This window comes from Amblyraja radiata, chromosome 18, assembly GCF_010909765.2.
Source record: "Amblyraja radiata isolate CabotCenter1 chromosome 18, sAmbRad1.1.pri, whole genome shotgun sequence".
In the NCBI taxonomy this organism is placed as follows: domain Eukaryota; kingdom Metazoa; phylum Chordata; class Chondrichthyes; order Rajiformes; family Rajidae; genus Amblyraja; species Amblyraja radiata.
Window position 1 is genome coordinate 27,546,198 of NC_045973.1, and position 20,459 is coordinate 27,566,656.

General features: G+C 44.9%; 1 protein-coding gene across 5 annotated transcripts in view; it reads right to left on the reverse strand.

The window, feature by feature from the left end:
* The window catches only part of abtb1 (ankyrin repeat and BTB domain containing 1), a 56,054-nt gene extending 39,212 nt beyond the window's left edge, over positions 1-16,842 (reverse strand). Inside the window, exons 1-3 of one of the 5 annotated variants that reach the window (XM_033036988.1) lie at positions 16,691-16,757; positions 3,608-3,670; positions 2,560-2,628 (exon numbers count right to left, since the gene is read on the reverse strand). Coding sequence is in view for 4 of the 5 variants with exons in the window: in XM_033036984.1 (XP_032892875.1) it covers positions 3,608-3,670; positions 4,960-5,018 (122 nt within the window). In the remaining variant the exon portion in view is untranslated. Of the gene's footprint in view, positions 1-2,559; positions 2,629-3,607; positions 3,671-4,959; positions 5,034-16,690 lie in introns of those variants that run through there. The other 4 variants (XM_033036985.1, XM_033036986.1, XM_033036984.1 and 1 more) reach the window with 4 other exon arrangements.
* Positions 16,843-20,459: the final 3,617 nt, after the last annotated feature.

A 20,459-nucleotide genomic window follows, 5' to 3' on the forward strand; every position in this document is an offset into this window, starting at 1 on the left:
AGATAGATCAGCCAGGATTGATTGGCGGACTTAATGGGCTGAATGGCCTAATTCTACTCCTATTCCTTTTGACAACATGTTCAGTGTAGGGCAGAGGATGACAGGACCACCACAAAGTAAACGTAAAAATGATATGTAAATCTAGTGAAGCAGCACAGAGGTTTACATGCAAATTAAGTTAAGAAAACAGCAAACCAACACTTTCTCAACCAACAGATCCGATCAAAGCTATTCTGCCCTGCTGCATCAGGTTATAAATAATGGTGGACAATTAAACTATTCTTTGGAGTTGTTCGAAAAACATAAGGTCATAAGTCCATAAGTGAAAAGAGCAGAATTAGGCCATTCGGCCCATCGAGTCATCTCCTCCATTCAATCATGGCTAATCTATCTCTCCTCCTAACTCCATTCACTTGCCTTCTCCCCATAACCACTGACACCCGGCTACAGAGGTGCAGTCAGTCATTGCATCAGTGAGTCCCACGTCATAAAGCTCTTGGGGTTGGATATGGACCAAAAACCTCCCTAGACCTGGAATAAGTGTTTTTACAACCCTAGCCCTGCCACACAAGGACTTCAACCACAAGAGCACAGTAGCGCAGCGGTAGAGTTGCTGCCTTACAGCAATGCAAACCCGGGTTCAATCCTGACTAAGGACGCTGTCTGTACGTTCTCCCTGTGACCATGTGGGTTTTCTTTGGGTCCTCCGGTTTCCTCCAATACTCCAAGGATGTATAGGTTTGTAGGTTAATTGGCTTTGTAAAAAATTGTGAATTGCCTCTAGTGTGTAGGAAATTGCTAGTGTACGAGTGATCGTTGGTCGGCTCGGACTGGGTGGGCCGAAGGACCCATTTACACATTGTAGCTCAAAAGTCTAAAGTAAAGTAAAGCAGATGAGAGGCTGGCAAACCTGTGTCAGTGCCTCGTTTCCCTAGCCTTTATACCAATTACAAGGCACAAGTCAAAAATGCCTGGATGAATGCAGCTCCAATAACATTCAAAGTCTGGCACCATGCAAGACATTTTGAAGCCCACTCTGCCTCATCACCCTCACCCCAAGCATTCATTCCCTCCACTATTACATCACCATGGCTCCTACGTAAACCAGCCACAATTACTCTACAGTCTCCTAATTACTATTCTGACAATTTCTTCCAAATCCTTGATCTTTATCGCCAAAAAGAGCAGCTACAGCTGACACACGGTAACGCCATCCCCTGCACTTTCTCCTCCAAGTTTTACAGCATCCTAACTTAGAGTTACACCACTGCTCCTTTGTCTTGGAGCTCCTTCTGTAATATCAATGTGGGAGCACGTTCACAAGTCAGAGGAGCAGAATTAGGCCATTCTGCCCATTGTCCATCTTTCCTTCCCAACCCCATTCTCCTGCCTTCTCCCCATAACCTTTGACACCCTAATTAAGAATCTGTCAATTTCCATTGTAAAAACATCCAATGACAGCTTCCACAGCAGTCTGTGGCAAGGAAATCCACAGATTCACCACCCTCTGGCTAAAGAAATTCCTCCTCATCTCCTTTCTAAATGTAAGTCCTTTTATTCTTGAGGCTGTACTCTTTGGTTATAGACTCTCCCACTACTGGAAACATCCTCTCCACATCCAGGTCTATCCAGGCCTTTCACTATTCGGTAAGTTTCAATGAGGTACCCACCAGCCCCCATTCAGCAGAAGGCAATAGGGTGGCACACATCGTAGCTTCACAACTTCAGCGACCAGGTTCAATCCCAAACTCTGGTGCTGCCAATTCTCCCTGCTTCTGCACGAGTTTTCTCCCACATCCTAAAGATGTGTTGATCAGTAGGCCTTAGTGCATAGATACATGGGAACATTTGGGGGTTAATGTAGGATTAGTGCAGAGTGGTTGACGGTCGGCATGGAGTCAGTGGACCAAAGGGCCAATCTCCATTCTGTCGCTTTGTGGTTATGAAAAGCACCATTTTTTTAGTTTACAGATACAGCGTGGAAACAGGCCCTTCGGCCCACCAAGCCCGCGCCAACCAGCCTGCTCGACTCAACCTGTATTCTATCCTACACACCAAGGACAATTTACAGACGCCAATTAACCTTTAGAGTATGGAAAGAAACTGGAGGGAGCCCACGCGGTCATGGAGAGAACATACAAACTCCAAACAGACAGACCCGTAGCCAGGATCGAACCCAGGTCTCTGACATTGTAAGGCTGCAACTCTACCGCTGCACCACCCTGCCGCCCTTGTTCCACGTTCTCTGGGAACTGCGTCTCAGGAGTTAAGCAGCAACTCTACCGCTGTGCCACTGTGCCACCCTCAAGAATACCGCAAACCCCAACCTCCTCAAGGATGTTTACTCTCAGATTAGGCTTCAGCAGCTTGTTTATAACACTTGGCTGAAATGTTTACTTCTGCTACCCAGGAATTGAACTTTTAGTTATTCCCACTATCCCACCACCCCCATCCCATGCCTCTTCCCCACATGGCTTGAACATCACACTGAAGAAATAATCCATGAGATCTGAAACTGAAGGGATGAAAGATAACTTGCCCCCGGGATCTCACACCTACCCCTAATGGACTTCAACCTCAAATCCTCGCAGGTGGTAAATTGAAAACGCCTCATTACAGACCCTCCAGCTGTAAAGGAAAGCACCCAAAAGTAATTGAGCAAAACACAATGTGCTGGAAGAGCTCAGTGGGTCAGGGAGTATCTGTGTAGGGAATGTACAGCAATGTTTCGGGGTCGGGACCCTTCTTCAGACTGTTCTTAGGAGGGGAGAGAGGAAGGGAGGAGGAAAAGAGAGGTGGAGGCAGGACAAAGCCTGGCATTGGTGGATACAGATGAGGGGAGGGGGAGTGATTGGCAGATGAGTGGAGCAAGAGACAAAGGCTGGAGGTGAAATGGAGACAAAAGGATTTCAGATAATGCAGGGAGTGAATTGTAAAGATAGAGTGAGGACCAAAATGTAATTTGTATACAGACACAACTGCAAACAGAAAGATTTCTCATGGTATACAACAAATAAAATTATTAAATGTACATTAAAGACAATTTGCAGTTTTCTTATATAGTGTGGTTTAGACTTAGTTTTTAAATGCTATCTTCCTGTTTCATTTACACGGGCCTACTAAATGTTCCATTATATCCCTTGCGACATGCATTTGCACAATAGCAAGCATAATGAAGCCATCTGGTACTTGGTATGAAGACACAGGATGCCACAATAAATACAAGTTGGGCATTCAGCATCCGTGCAAGGGCAAAATATAATTTTAAAGCTCAGGAAGGCATTCAAGAGCAATAGCTTGCACTCATTTAAAATACAATTATTATCACAGCAGCTAAATCTCCTTTCGCACAAGTGCTTCATGCAATAAAATGTTTTGAAGTGTAAACACTTCTGATATTGCACAAGAAAGCGGATGTAAAACCCAATTAGGCAAATAGCTGAGATAAACAAAATAGCAATGGTGCTAAGATGCAATTACAGCAAGATGAACACATAGACAGCATCCATTGTGAATCTGGGTTTAGGAATTTATACTTTAAGTGTTGGACAAAGCATGGTATAAGCAGAACGTCTAGTAAACCTTTGCACATAGGAAGTGTACTTACAATGGGTTACTGTCCCATTTATCTTTTACATTTAATTCCACATCTCTTTGTTCAACCAGATAGCTGAAAAAAAGTAAAGCTCTATTAATACCTTTTCTAAATATTACTAGTTTCCTGTCTAAATTTCAGCATATTGAAACTAATACAAAGATAAAGTACACTCAAATGCTGGTCATCCAAAACTATATCAGAAATTGCAGGTAAACAGAGCAGGATGATCAGAGGCCTGTCGAATATAAACTATGGCAGCACTCTTCCATTAAAACCCACTTTTTGCACATTACATGTTTTTAATCAAGCAGATGTCAGGAGGAGGAAAGTGGTGTTTCTTTCTCCATCTTTATCCTCTCTAGAGAATAAAGCAACATCTCTGCCATAGAATAAATGTACATTAGAACATAGCATATTACAGCATGGGAACAGGCCCACGATGTCTGTGTCCACCGTGATGCCAATTCAAACCACACACCTGCTTGCGCTTGGACGCAGCCCAAACCATCACATAAACCAGTCTCCCTTCCACTGACGCCTCACGCTGCCATAACCAAGGACGAGTCACACCCGGCCACTCCCTCGTCTACCCTCTCCCTTCGGGAATAGGTATAGAAGTGTGAAAACGCACACCTCTAGATTCAGGACAGTTTCATCCCAGCTTTTATCAGGCAACTGAACCATTCTACCAACAACTAGAGAGTGCTCCTGAGCTACTATCTACCTCATTGGAGACCATTGGATTATCTTTAATCGTACTTTACTGGCTTTATGTATAAGGAGGAACTGCAGATGCTGATTTAAACCGAAGTCTGAAGAAGGGTCTCGACCCGAAACGTCACGCACTCCTTCACTCCAAAACTGCTGCCTGTTTACTGGTTTTATCTTGCATTAAACCTTATTCACGCTATTCCTTTTATCATGCATCTGTACACGATGGATGGCTCGATTGTAATCATGTATTGTCCTTCCGCTGGCTGGTTAGCACGCAACAAAAATCTTTCACTGTACCTCGGTACATATGACAATATACGACTCTCCAAACTCACAATATCCCTCAACTCCCTTTGGGTTCCCGTGCCTGTCTAAATACCTTTCAAAAGTTGCTATTGTATTTGCTTCCACATATTCGCGTGGTAGTGTGTTCCCGACACTCACCAGTCTACGTGCAAAATAACTTGCCTGATATAGCTCCTTTCAACTTTTCCCCCATTATCTTAAAGCAATGGTCTCCATATTTCCACTTTGGGGTGGGGGGGACTCTAGCTACCCTATCTATACTTCTCATAAGTTTATAAACATCTATCAGGTCTCCCCTCAACCTCCAGTGCTCCAGAGGAAACAATCCAAATTTGTCCAACCTCTCCTTATACCCAATATCCTCTAATCCAGGCAGCATTCTGGTAAATTTCTTCTGCATCCTCTCCAAAGCCTTCACATCCTCCCTATAATGCAGAAACCAGAAATGCACATATTACTCCAAATGAGGCCTAACCACTTGACTCCTACCTGACAAATAGTACCTGACAAATAGGAGTAATTTAAAAGTAGGAGTCAAGTCAAGTCGAGTTTATTGTCAGAGCCTACCAGTTGCTACAAGGGCGATTGACAAAAACAAGTTCAAGGGATAGTAGAAGCAAAGAAATGCAGATGCTGGTTTATACCATAGATACAAAGTGCTGGAGTAACTCCATGTGTCAGGCAGCATCTCTGGAGAAAAAGGATGGGTGATTTTTTTCGGGTCGGGACCCTTTTTCAGCTTAGAGGGGTTCAAAGGAACCTGGTTGACAAGGAATAGAGGGTTGAATGTGTATTTTTTAATAGAAACATATGTTGGACATGATGAATTAGAAACAGGAGAGTCTGGCACTATTATAGAAATTGTACCAGGGGTGGTTAAAAATGAAATTGAGAGCAATGAGACATTACTGGTCAACAAGATTGAGGTAATGTACTTAACACATCACTTGATAATATCATGAACTCTTGGTAATATTATCAAATGAATGCTTAACGCCTTCATGTGTTTTCAAACTTCTTACTAAAGTCACTATAATACTAGGCCAAGGAACTTGCAAGCTTTATATGACCCATTCACAGATGTGGTGGTATGCTTTTGATCTTGGGCAGTTCTTTCTCTCCTCCATACTTTGCTCTTGCCATCACTCTGATATAAGTTAATCTTCGTCTCATCTGTCCACAAGACTTTTTTCCAGAGCTGTGGTTGCTCTTTTAAGTACTTATTGGCAAACTGTAACCTGGCCATCCTATTTTTGCAGCTACCCAGTGGTTTGCATCTTGCAGTGTAGCCTCTGTATTTATTTTCATGAAGTCTTCTGTGTACCGTGGTAATTGACAAATCCACATTTGAAGAGTGTTTCTGATCTGTTGGACAGGTATTTGGGGATTTTTCGTTATTATAGAGAGAATTCTTCTGTCATCAGCTGTGGAGGTCTTCCTTGGCCTGCCAGTCCCTTTGCGATTAGTAACCTCGCCAGTGCTCTTTTTCTTCTTAATGATGTTCCAAACAGTTAATTTTCGTAAGCCTAAGGTTTGACTGATGTCTAACAGTATTATTCTTGTTTCTCACTCATAATGGCTTCTCTGACTTTCATTGGCACAACTTTGGGCCTCGTTGATAAACAGTAATAAAAGTTTCCAAAGGTGATGGAAAGATTGGAGGAAAGACTAGGTGCTGAGAGCTCTCTTATACCTGCATAAAGTAGGCAGTTAAACACACCTGAGCAATTACAAACACCTGTGAAGCCATGTGTGCCAAATATTATGGTGCCTTGAAATGGGAGGGGACTACATATAAACACAGCTGTGATCTCTACATGATGAAACCAAAATGTATAAAAATGGCCTTGGATAAAATCTGACAATGTGCACTTTAACCACATGTGATTTTTTCTATTACAAATCTCAAATTGTGGAGTACAGAGGCAAATAAATAAATGATGGATCTTTGTCCCAAACATTATGGAGGGCACTGTATATATACATATACACACGCACAGGCATATACGCAAACGTAAAACAAACAAACAATAATAATGGAAAAAGGCAAAACCAATGCCTCCAAGTCTATGTAACTGAGAGCTTATTTGGCGATTGTAGTGTTTAATAGCCTGATGGCTGTAGGGAAGAAGCTGTTTCTGAACCTGGACATTACAGTTTTCTGGTTCCTGTATCTTCTTTTTGATGGCAAGAGTGAAATGAGTGTATGGTCAGGGTGGTGTTGGTCTCTGAAGATGCTGGCTGCCTTTTTGGGCCGATGATGCTGGCTGTCTCTGGTCAAGACCCTGCACCAACATCTTGTGTCTCCATTTTAGTGGGTGATAATGCAACTGCTCAAGTCAATCCTCGATCTACACTATCAAAATAGATCAGCTGGTCAGGCACAGTAAAAAAAAAATTAAAAGGGCTATTTTAATTCTCACCTCCCTTCTCTTCAGAGGTTAAAGTGTAGATTAAAAATAAGCATTAAAATCTCTTGACCCAGTCAGGACTGCTGTTAATGTAAGAAAATTAAAAGCATATGTTTATATAAGAATTGCCACGGAGCGATTCTCCAGCACGAGTTAACCTATTTCTTCCACTCCAATCAAAATATCACCTTGCCTTATAAATAGTTGATCGCAGCACTCAGCAGTTCTTGTTTGTATCTGCTGGCTTTTGGTAATCTTGTTTTATCTGTGGGTTCGTCAATAACAAGAAGGATTTTATTGTGTCACACTCAATCCCCTTCCAGGAAACACCAGTGAAATGGAACTTAAATGCCGACCTGTTTGGTTTGGGAGATCCCAGCAACAAGAACTCTTTACCAGTCTGCTGGGCTCAGAGCATACGGAATGTCAAAAATTAGCACTCTGTGTCCACTAATAGAGTTACAGGGTGGCACAATGATGCAGCTTTAGAGTTGTTGCCTCACAGCGCCAGAGACCCGGGTTTGATCCTGATTATGGGTGCTGTCTGTATAGAGTTTGTACGTTCTCCCTGTGACTGCGTGGGTTTGCCCCGGGTGCTCCGGATTGCTCCCACACTCCAAAGACGTACAGGTTTGTAGGTTAATTGCACTCGGAAAAATTGTAAATTGTCCCTAGTGTTGGATAATGCTAATGTTTGGGGTGATCGCTGGTCTGTGTGGACTCAGTGGGCCGAAGGGCCTGTTTCCACACTGTATTTCCAAAGTCTTATAGTCATGGAGTTGTATAGCACAGGAACCAACTCTTCAGCCCACCATGTCGATGCCACCCACTGTACCCTTTTACACTAACCCCTTTTACACTCATCAGGACTAGTGCGGATGGGACATGTTGATCGGTGTGGGCAAGTTAGGCCGGAGCCCGTTTCCACACTTTGACTCTGCACAATTCTTTTAAGTACTCAGGTTCCTGCCTTGATATTCAATAACAATATTCAGTAGTCAGCTGAGTATTCATTTTTGCCAGTTAGATGCCAGTGCAGGAGGAATAAAAATTGAACGAGTTGATCAGCACAAAAAACGGCCCTTTTCCAGTCTTTGGAACTGTGTAATTTTAGAAAAATTCAAGTCTCTTTTCTCTTATTTTTGGAGGAAAGGGTTTCTGCTGTTACCATGTCATCCAAATATGACTGCCACAGCGGCTAGATATTTTATGGGAGGTGATGGGGAGATTCATACTGAGCTATTTCCTGTCACGCTTTTACCTTCCTCCCCCTTCTCTGGTTTCCATCTGTCCCCCTTACACCCTCCATCATCCCATAACAAGCCTGAAGGAGGGTCCCGACCCAAAACGTAATTTATCCATGTTCTCCAGTGTTTCTGACCGACATGCCGAGTATAACATTTCACGGTTCCAAAGTGATTGGAAACAGTGAAACATAGAAGCATGTAATGTCATAGAGGCATACATTATGGAAATAGGTTCTTCAGCCCAACTCGTCCATGCCGGGCAAGATGCCCCATGTAAGCTTGTCCATTTGGTCCATATCCCTCTAAACCTTTCCTATCCATGCACCTGTCCAAGTATGTTTTTTAGATTATAGTACGTCTCAACTACCCCCACTGGCAGCTCATTGCATAAACCTCTCCCTGTAGCTCAGGCCCTCAAGTCCTGGCAACGTCCCCCGTAAATCTCTGCACTCTTTCCAGCTGTGGCCTATTTGTAGTCAGCATGTTCCCTGCAAAAGACAGTGGTCATTTATTCAGATGTCATCGTAGATAATTATTGTCTCGTGCGCCAGTTCATCAACACTCCCGTTCCTGAAATAGGATCTATTTTCTTTCATTTCAAAAAATAATTTATTCATAAAAAATTTAAATTCAGTATAGAACGTTCATGACAATATTTTCACAACATCATACAACTCCCTTTACTTCAACTTAGCACATCACCAGTTCCCCATTTACAACCATAAAAGCACGCAGTTCATGGTGGTCTAACATGCATCTCAACCTATTTGGGTGTTGGGGCAAAACTATAGCCATTTCTTACCAAACCCTCAGAGTAGCTGCACCCAGCTTCAGAAGCATGTACATTAGCCCCAAGGTCCTGAAGCAATTCATTCAAATATACTTTGTTGTCACGGGTACCTAGGTACAGTGAAATGCTTTATTTTGTATACAACCCGGTAAAATCATACAGCAGACCTCACCTCAGCAGTGCACAAAGAGTCACCAAGTTTGTGGCGCTGACAAAAGGTACAAAAAGTTAATTGAACAGCCTTATCTGCTGCAAACCAGGCCTGTCGCCGCACGTGATCGCAGGCGGCCCCCGCCGGGTCCCCCTTCGGTCTTGGCGGTCCCCCCGCCGAGTCCCTCCAAAGTCTCAATGAATTTGCTAATCTGCTGCATTCAATATGTACAATTCACGGATAAGGCATATATCTCTCGGGATTTAAAAACATATGTTTTACAGCTTCTTCCATGCAGAGTGTCAGTGTGTGTGTGTGTGTGTGTGTGTGTGTGTGTGTGTGCGCACGCGTCTGAGGGTGTGAGTGTGTGTGTGTTTATTCACAGCAGTTTTTTTACTTGTTTATTATATTGCTTGCAGAGTACTATGTTTACATATTCTGTTGTGCTGCTGCAAGTAAGAATTTCATTGTTCTGTCTGGGGCATATGACACATGACTCATATCTGCATTGACTTTTATCTGCATTGGACGTTTGTGCAATAATCCTCACCATCTCACCAAGTTCCATTTGTAGATATCTCACTATTGTACTGGAGTTTGAACTCATTGTATTTATGTATAGTGTTATCCGGTCTATTTGGAAAGCATGCAAAACAAAGTTTTTCACTGTAGCTCAGTACACATGACAATAATAAACCATTATTATTAGTTTGAAGAAGGGTTTCGGCCCGAAACATTGCCTATTTCCTTCGCTCCTTAGATGCTGCTGCACCCGCTGAGTTTCGCCAGCACTTTTGTCTACCAATAATAAATCATAACCTGAAACCCAGCACCACTGATAATATCCTAGTTAATAATGAAATATTTCATGTATTTTATTAAGTAAAGATTAATTTGACTTCTTTGGGTTCTGAAGCTTTGTAATTCTGCGCTGTAGAGGAGCTGTGGGAATTAGGAAATTGGAGGCCAGCATTCAAACTGCATCCAAGCTGCTTCCTGTTATGTGCCAAGTAGAATACCATCTACAATGGTGGGAGAGGAGGCACTTCCTGAGAAGGTTCATGGTACTGTAAACAGAAGCCTTGAGAGAGAATGTGTTTCCTTTGGTGTTGGTATTCTCTGTAAACAGGAACTTCTGTGGGTAGCTGACTGAAGAATACATTGTTAAGACAGAACTGTAAATGTTGATCAACAGTTTCTGATTGATGTGTTAAATGTCATTGCTGCAACTTAGTATAAACACGTGACTACGTTTCCAAAATGCTATAAAAATATGCTGTATGTCTTTGTTCATTAGAGTAGTGGCCTAGGGGGGGGTTAAGTATCTGCTGCATACTTGACTTTGTATTCCCTAGCACTCTCGCTGGCAAAATAATCAGTAAAGCTTGTGTTGGTTTATCTAACTTATTGTGAGTTGGCCGTTTTAAGAAATGAATCTTAACACCACCCTTACTATTTTAATCCACTCTTTCTATTTTCAGCCCTACATAGGTTTGAGTCTGATACACGAGTATTAATGACAACATAATTCTGGAGTCCCATCACTAAGCTTCAGTTACACAGTCTTATACAGAGAGAGATTTCAGTGTGATGTCAGTGTGATATACCACTGTGCCTTGTGTCTCAGTTTACAGTGGGATGGGACTGTACTTCAGCATTGGGAAGCGAGAGCTGGGATCATTCACATGTTAGGGGCATCAAATACAAGAGGATATTAGTTTAATGCGAGGGAAGGGAGTTTTAAAGGGAATTGAGGGGAATGTTTTTTGTTTAATTTAGGGATACAGCATGAATATGGGCCCGTCAGCCCACCAAGCCCATGACAACCATCGATCACCCGTTCACACTATCCCACTTTCTAATCCACTCCCTATACACTAGGGGCAATTTACAACCTACAAACCCACACGTCTTTGGGATGTGAGAAGAAGCCGGAGCACCCGGAGAAAACCCACGCGGTCACAGGGAGAACGAACAAACTCCACACAGACAGAACTGAGGTCAGAATCGAACCCGGGTCTCTGGCTCTGTGAAGCAACAGCTCCCAGTTGCACCACCCTCTTATTGTGTCTTTTTGTTTTAAACACATCTATGACATGCTGCCAAAGTAGGTAATGGAATCAGAAACAGGTACTGCAATTGCAACATTTACACAGACTCTTAAATAAGCAAGGCACAGAAGGATATGATCCTAATGGAGGCAAATGGGACTAGAGCAAATGGTCAAAAAAAATGTTTGGATGGAATGGTGGGTCGAAGGGCCCAATTTTATCCTGTATAACTCTATAACGTTCGAGAGGTTTCCCAAAATGGAATTCCTCTAGGTTAAGATGAGGTTGAGTTTAATTTAGTTTAGAGAAAACCAACACTGTCACAGGGAGAATGTATAAACTCCATACAGACAGCATCCGTAGTCAGGATCTAACCCGTGTCTCTGGCACTGCAAGGCAACAAATCTACTGCTGCGCCACTGTGCCGCTGATGTTCATTTTTAAATCTTCCTGGCACTCTAACCTGACCCTTTATTATTTAAAATCTCTATATAACTAAAAGTCTTCGTCTTGTTTGTGCCGACAATTTGCCCACAATGTATCAATCTGCTTTTCCTATCTTCTTCCAAACGCTAGGCCACAGACTTCCCATTTTTACATATCCTACTCACATTTCTCCCATTGTGGCGATAAACATCTTCCCGTCGCACTTCCATCTATATTTCCAAAGTTATTAATTGCTTAAATTTTAAAAACAGCCCCAAAAACTCACCCATTTTGAAAAAAAAAAAAAGTGACTTCACAATGCACTCGCAAGCCAGGACGGGTCACTCCGGGAAGTTGGGGCACTCCAGCGCTCACGGTGAACGTGGAGTGGTGGCGGCTGCCAGCCAGCGCCCAACCGGTACCTGGTGGGGAGGGTGGTGCCACGGGCTGATCCCAGGGACTGGGCTGGTGCTGAGCCTGGTGCTGGAGTGAGGGTCGAGCCCGGGGCTTGGGATGGGGCCGTGATCGGGGCCAAGAAAGAAGCCGCCGCTGGAACCAAGGACGAGCCTGGGTCCAGGGTCAGGGACAAGCACGGAGAGGAAGTCGTAGTCTGCATTATAGCCCAGGTGGTGGCCGAGCTGACGGCTGGAGTCTACATGCAGGGCCGGGCCGAGTACAAGAATCAGGCCGAGTTCCAGGCCCTGGCGCTGCTTTTTGACCTGGGGCAGGGAACGGGAGTGAGGGGAGAAGGATGAGGGAAATGAGGAGGGAGATGGGGTGGAGAGTGGGGTGCTACAGGGAGATGGGGGGGGGGGAAGGGGAGTGTGGAGGAGGGAGATGCCCCCTCCCTATCTACCCTCACTCCTATCGCCGCCCTCTCTACGTCTCTCACCCTCCTCCTCTACCCTCCCTCTGTACTCGCCCTCTATGCCCCCCCCTGCTCTCTACCCCCCCTCTACCCTACCTCCCCCTCCCCTTCTACCGCGTCCTCCTCTTTACCCCTCCCCGTCTCTAGGGATTGAAGAGGAGGTGAGAGTGCTGGGGGATGAGGAGAAATGAGTCGCGCTTGCGCAGTTGGGGGCTATGAGTGAGTGATGCAATATTGCGTTGGGAGAATGGCTTGCGTTGGGGAACGGGTGAGTGGTGGAATCTTGCAACGGGTCTGCACTTGGTGTAGTAACATTTAAAATCTTACTTCCAGATTGTCTTTTTTGACAGTTGTCAGGAAATATTTACTCTACAATTGTGATTATTTGTGAATTGCATGTTGCTCTTAAAAGCCCATAGTGAAACCTTCAAACATTACCAGTACCTAAACAATACAACTTGTTCACAAACATCATCATTGCTTCCCCCCCACACTCTCAGTCATCGGCCCAGTTCAATCTTTTGTCCGCATTGTGACTTTCCTAAGCTTGTTTTGCATTGTACTATACAAGGTGATACAGAAAACAGTTTTTTAAGCAAATAGTGGTGATGATCCAAGTCTAACTTCTCTGTGCAAGGGATGGAATCAGTCAAATCAGGACGTTCAAATGAGAAGACAAGAGGCACAACAGAAAATATTTTTTCAAGCCACAGGGAAATGGAATTGAATAGATTACTGCCCTGAGATCCTGCATGGACTCAATGGACCAAACAGTTTCCTGCTGCTCTGTAACACTTCTATGATTGTTGACCTTGACCTTACATGCATTTTCACAATTGCCGTGCAGCTTACAGCTAGTGAAGCACTTGTTGATACATAACGATATAACACTGTGGGAAATGCGACAGTCATACATTGTCGTCCTTAAATCTGCCAGAGTGCCTGCTTCTGTGATGTTGATTGACATATTGGCTCCACCCACAAGTTTAGCTTAGGGATACAAGGCAGAAACAGGCCCTTAGCCCACCAAGTCCGCACCGACCAGCGATCCCCGCACATTAACACTACTCTAATCACACCAGGGACAATTATTTTAAACATTTATTTACATTTATACTAAGCCAATTAACCAACAAAGTATGGGAGGAAACCAAAGATCTTGGAGAAAACCCATGCAGGTTAGGGGGAGAACATACAAACTCCATAAAGACAGCACCCGTATCCAGGATTGAACCCGGGTCTCTAGTATTACAAGGCAGTAACTCTACCACTGCGCCATCCGAAGGGAACAGGGGAATACTCCAGCCAATATTAGTGCCAAACTACATGCATCATAACGCAGGTCAGCTTCTGATCTTGGGACCAGCTCCATACTCGATGTTGAAGCCTAATAAGTTTGACTTTTTGCAGTAATACTGGAGTTTTTAATAAACAAAAAAATTAAATTAATTATGTTATGTAATTCGAGTTTCACTGTACCTGAATTGGTACGTGACAATAAACTGACCTTTGAACCTTTTTCAGTCTAAAGAAGAGTCTCGACCTGAAACATCACCTATCCACGTTCTCCAGAGATGCTACCTGACGTGCTGAGTTACTCCAGCAGTGTGTCCTTTGGTGTATTAGCCAGCATCTGCATGTTTCTACACGTTACCTCTGAGTATTGTGTTTACAGACCTGTAATGCTGTTGCAAGTAAGGACTTCATTGTTCCTTTATAGGTACATGTGACAATGAAACACTTTTGACTCTTGAAGCTGTTTGCTGTAGACCGAACCGGTATTTGTATTCACTGAGTGTAGAAATAAACTGCAGATGCTGGTTCATATAAAAGATAGACATAAAGTGCTGGGGTAACTCAGCGGGGGTAGGCAGCATCTCTGGAAATAGGTGACGTTTTGGGCCAGGACCCCTCTTCAGACCGAAAGCAAGGTAGGGGGTGTGGGGGGGGGAGACCTTAAATAGTATGGGAGATAATGGCCTGGTGCTCATCTGTGGGGTCATGGTCAAGGGGTAGGTATGAGGTGTCCGAGAGCTGGCGCACAGTTTTAGCATGGTTTTTTCGCAGCACCGATTCTCTCCCCCCCACCACCTCTTACTTCCAGTCTAAAGGTCCCCACCCAAAACGTCACCTATATTATCTCCAGAGATGCTGCCTGACCCGTTGAGTTACCCCAGCATCTTTTGTACTCACTGCTCTGAACCTGGTGGTGTGGGACATCAGGCTTCTGTACCCCCTGGCCGACAGTAACTGTGAGAAGAAGGCAAGGCATGGATTGGGAGGGTGGGGGGAGGGGGAATCCTTGATGATAGATGGTGCCTTCTTGAAGTAACCAAATATGTATTAAATGGAATTGCCAGTTCGGGTATGCTGAATTAATATTATCGTGATCAATGTTGCCTCGTGCAATGATCACTGCAGATTCATAATAGAGGCATCAGGAATTGTGAAACAATGCTGAAGGAGGCTCCAAACCCAAAATGTTGTCTATCCATGTCCTCCAGAGACGCTGCCTGACCCACTGAGCACTTTGCGTTCTTCGCAAGAATCCAGCATCTTCAGTCCCTTCAGCCTACAGTGAAACAATCATTTAACTCGTATGCGGACAACTTCATCAAAATCCAAAATCTCAATGAAGAATTTGATAACTAGGCATGTTCGTTGTCCTCTAACTGAACAGGATTTTCTGTATTATGTATGACTGAACGTCTGTTATAAGATTAGATTGCATGCCATAATGAAATTGTGTATATGACAATAAACTCGACTTGTTTTGACAGGGGAGGGAAGTTTGTATGCAGTGTAGGTTATTTCTTTTTTTAAAGCCAAGCTCTATATTGATGCAATACAAAGGATCCGGTAAAAACTCAATCAAATTAAACCAGGCCTCAGTATCTTGCCCACACAGATTGCGTCAAATCATCATGCCTGAAGAAGGGTTCCGACCTGAAACGTCACCTATCTGTGTTCTCCAGGGTTGTTGCCTGACCTGCATTTGCCATTCCTTGTTTCTGCATTTTGACTGTTCCACTGCAAAATGTCCTCAAGCCATGCCTACTTTAAAGAAGTTCCTCTCAGGTCCGAAGAAGGGTTCCGATCCGAAACGTCACCTATCCAGGGATGCTGCCTGACATGCTGAGTTATTCCAGCATTTTGTATCTTTCCTTGGTAAACCAGCATTTGCAGTTCCTGGTTTCTACATATTATCTATTTAACAATCTGTTGCTCCACCTCGTTTCAGGCACAGGTACCTCTGGGGTGGACCACAATTTCACGAATCAAAGATCAACTTGCCAAACATGACCTGCATTTCTGATATAAACATCATTGACATTAAGTCAGATGCACACACTTGCTGCTTAGGTTTCCTACTTCCTTCAAGCTTTCCCCTGCTGAATCAGAAGAGATCATGCTTCTCCTGAAAATCAAGAGACTCAGTCTGAAGATCCCGACCCAAAACATCACATGTCCATGTTCTCCAGGGATGCTGCCCTTCCCTCCAATCTCCCCTTAAAACCCTCCTCCCCAGACCCTCTTCCTCCTCCTCTCCCAGACTCACCTCCTCACCCCATCAGACCCAGTTCTACCCAATCTCTCCTGCCCCTCCCTCTTCATCCACACTCTCCCCACTCTCCTCGCCCTCATCCCTACCCTCATCCCTGCCCTCATCCCTGCCCCCATCCCTACCCCCATCCCATCCCTGCCCTCATCCCTGCCCTCATCCCTACCCCCATCCCATCCCTGCCCCCATCCCATCCCTGCCCTCATCCCTACCCCCATCCCTACCCTCATCCCTGCCCCCATCCCTACCCCCATCCCATCCCTACCCCCATCCCATCCCTGCCCTCATCCCTGCCCCCATCCCTACCCCCATCCCATCCCTGCCCTCATCCCTACCCTCATCCCTGCCCTCATCCCTGCCCTCATCCCTACCCCCATCCCATCCCTGCCCCCATCCCTACCCCCATCCCATCCCTACCCCCATCCCATCCCTGCCCTCATCCCTGCCCCCATCCCTACCCCCATCCCATCCCTACCCTCATCCCTACCCTCATCCCTGCCCCCATCCCATCCCTACCCCCATCCCTGCCCCCTCAGGCCCCGGCCGCTGACATTCCGCCTCCTCACCGCACTCTGGACAGTTCTCCCTTCCTGCAGCTGGTGAACAACTCGCTGCTGTCCATGTTTCTGTCTCTGCCGCCGCCGCTGCAGTTCCGCGGCGAAGCATCGACCCTCCCCTGACGGCCGCCGCGCTTTATTATTTGTTGTTGTTGCTGCCGCGCAGCGGCGCCACCGGCCCTCCCTCCCTCCCTCCCTCCCTCCCGCTCCCGCCCACCAACCGGTCCTCCGGTCGCAGCGCCGCTGCAGGACAGGAGGAGGCACCGCTTCACCCACCGCAGCGCCGCGGCCTGACAGGTGACAGGAGAGCCATTTAATATTTGCATTTTCACCGATATTCTACTGTTCTACGCTATATTCTACACTTTATTTTCAATTTGCACAGTATGGTGTACAGTATGATTTGACTGAATAAACAAAGCTTTCACTGTATCTTTGTGCATGCGACATTACATTATCCCACTTTCTCATCCACTCCCTGCACACTGGAGGCAATTTCCAGAGGGGCGGCACTGTGGCGCAGCTAACAAGCGAGTTCGGTATCTCGATAAACGTTAGGAATCATGGGATTTGTCAAAAGTCATTCGGGATTTTTTTTTTTAAAGCGAATGCAGCGCTGTATAAACTGTATAAATTCTTAACTATTCTACCAAGGAATTAATCTAGAACTCTCAACTCAATAGCTTCCTTGTTCAAAAGGGAACTGCAGATGCTGGAATATCGAAGGTACACAAAATTGCTGGAGGAACTCAGCGGGTGCAGCAGCATCTATGGAGCGAAGGAAATAGGCGATGTTTCGGGTCTGAAGAAGGGTTTCGGGTCTGAAGAAGGGTCGCCTATTTCCTTCGCTCCATAGATGCTGCTGCACCCGCTGAGTTCCTCCAGCAATTTTGTGTACCTTCAATAGCTTCCTTTCTTGTTCTGCTGTTCACAAACTACTTACACAGTCCCAGTTCAAGTTCAGTTCATTAATCTGCAATTATGAGATATTCAAAAAATTAAATGATTAATTATTTTCATTTAATCCTTAATGTGTTTGCTACTGGAATAAGAAAATATTACTTGTGTCTGAAACATTTTCTTATCTTTATTCATAATTTATGTGTAAAAATATATTTAATCTGAGCCAAGCAGCGACTGTATCAGTGTGTTGTGGGCTGATGCTTTACCTTCAGGCGTTGCGAATGTACTGATAAGGCAAAGATTCATCTCCGAGGAATGAGTACAGGGTTGGCCCTGTGAAGGAGCCGCCAATCCAATATAAGACATTTAACTGCGAAATGCCTGCCCTTTAGTATTGGATAGGTTGCGTGGAGGGACTCTGCTGTTCCAAGTTTGCAGTGGTTGCGGTGCGTTTCCCCCCGCCATCTCGCCCAGTGCACATTGACCAGCACAGTTCGCCAGCCCTTGTTCGCAGAGGCTCTTTGTGCAGGTGTTATCCGAAGCCCAAAGGTCTTGTGAAGGTTCTGCGTTAGGATCGGGCACACAGCGAGCTAGCGAGAGGGCTGTCAGATCAGATCAGCCCAGGTTGCCTAGTGGCCGAAGGGCGGATTTTAATGGGTCGTTATTAAACTGTTCCGTCTGTGCGACATCGCCAGCTCTCTCTCTCCCAGATTCCCCACCCCAATTGTCGACAAAGTCTGACTGAGAAAATGCTCCCACTGATATTACGGGCTGGCTCCGCGTTTGCCACTCGCTGGGGCGGGCGGCGCCTCCTTCAAAGAGAGCGAGAACAGGTCCCTTCAGCTGGGGAGCTGCGACCCACTCCTGAGTGAAGCCTCTAGTTTGGCTGCGGTTCAAATGGCTGCAAATTCTCATAATTATCATCGCCTGGTCACCCGGACCTGGCTCCCAACTGTGTGCCCTGACAGACTGGAACCAACCCCAGAGGTTAATGTGACAGCATCTTTATTTAAGCCAACCCACCTCGAAAGTTTAACCAGCCTGTTTGAATCCAATCTGAACTTTCCAACTTACCCCCCACACAGCATATTCTCCTCGTTTCCTTCAATCCAGGAAGGTTGTTTAGATAGGAATGTGAGGACTGTCTCAAATTGGTTGTAACTTGTTATTTGTGTAAATCAATATTGAATTTGAATGGCTGTGACAGGCTTATGCCAGGGACTTTGACAGGTTCAGGATAATTCCAGAGCCCTATTAACCAACAAACCCACACGTCTATGTTTTGCACAGTCTTTCTCCTTTTTACTATCTTGCATATGTTTTCATGCATTTACTGAGTCGATGTTCCTGTGATGCTGCAGCAAGCAAGATTTGCATTGTATTTACGCTTCACCATACTGGTTCATGTGCATTATATTTACGCTTCACCATACTGGTTCATATGACAGTAAACCTAACTTCACTTCACTTTTGGTCAATTATAAGCAAATTGGCACCAAAATCAGCATGCACAAGTTGTGTCGAAGGGCCTGTTTCCATGCTGCATGCTGAGTGACTCAAATAACTGCAAGTGCTGGAATCTTGAGCAAAGCACAAAGGTGCTGGAGTAACTCAGAAAGTCAGGCAGCAACTGTGGAATGAAATCGATAAGCAACGCTTCGGGTCAGGACTCTTCTTCAGATGTGTAAACAGAATATATTTATTTTATGGCACAATTAATGTATTGATTTGGTAATATAGTCAATATAAAGAAAGATCCACTGATTGTGCTGTATTTCCTGAGATCATTTTACAGTTCATTTCTGAAGTGACAAACGGCAAGCGGTTGGCCTAGGTATACGACGTTGGTGAGGACGCATTTGGAAAGAGGACAGAGAAGATTTACTAGGATGTTGCCAGGACTCGAGAGCCTGGTCTATCGGGAGAGATTGGGCAGGGTAAGACTTTATTCCTGGGAGTATAGGAGGATGGCACAATGGGCTAAGTGTTCGGCTGGCAACCTGAAGGTGGCCGGTTCGAATCCTGCTTGGAGTGTGTACTGTCGTTGTGTCCTTGGGCAAGACACTTCACCTACCTTTGCCTGGGACTAGAGACGGAAATTAGCTACTGATTGGCTACAATCTCACATATTTACATGCAAATGTTCATTAATATGCACTGTTCCTATAAACAAAACATTATTATTATCTTAAGGAGGTGTATAAAATCACGAGGGGAATAGATAGGGTAAACGCACAGAGTTTATTATCCAGAATAGGGGAATCAAGAACCAGAGAACATAGGTTAAGGTGAGAGGGGAAAGATTTAATAGGAACTTAAGAGGCAAATTTTTTGGGTGGGTATATGGAACGAGCTGCCAGAGGAGGTAGTTGCGGCAAGTACTATAACAATATTAAAAAGACACTTGAATAGGTGCATGTGCGCACAGATACATATAAAAGATAGAGAGGGATATGAGCCAAATGCATGAAGATAGGACGAGTGTAGATGGGGCAATTTGGTCCGCTTGGGCAAGTTGGGCCGAAGGGCCTGTTTCCGTGCTATGTAACTCTATAAAGCCCCTGTCCCACTTTCACGACCTAATTCGCGCCCTCTGACGACCTTAAATGACCTAAAAAAAATCAAGATCTGGTAATCTACGACCTCTTACGACCTTCCACTACTCTGTGTACGGCCTCCTACAACCTTCCACGACTATGTCTAGGGGCTCCTACGACTATATTGAAGACCTCCCACGACTATGTTGAAGACCTCCCACGACTATAAAGAAGACCTCCCTCGACCTCCTTCGACTATGTTGAAGACTGACTTCGACCATGCACGTTTTACTGCTGTTTGCAGTAGCCCTTTTGCTTCAGCAGCCTTTTAAGAACGG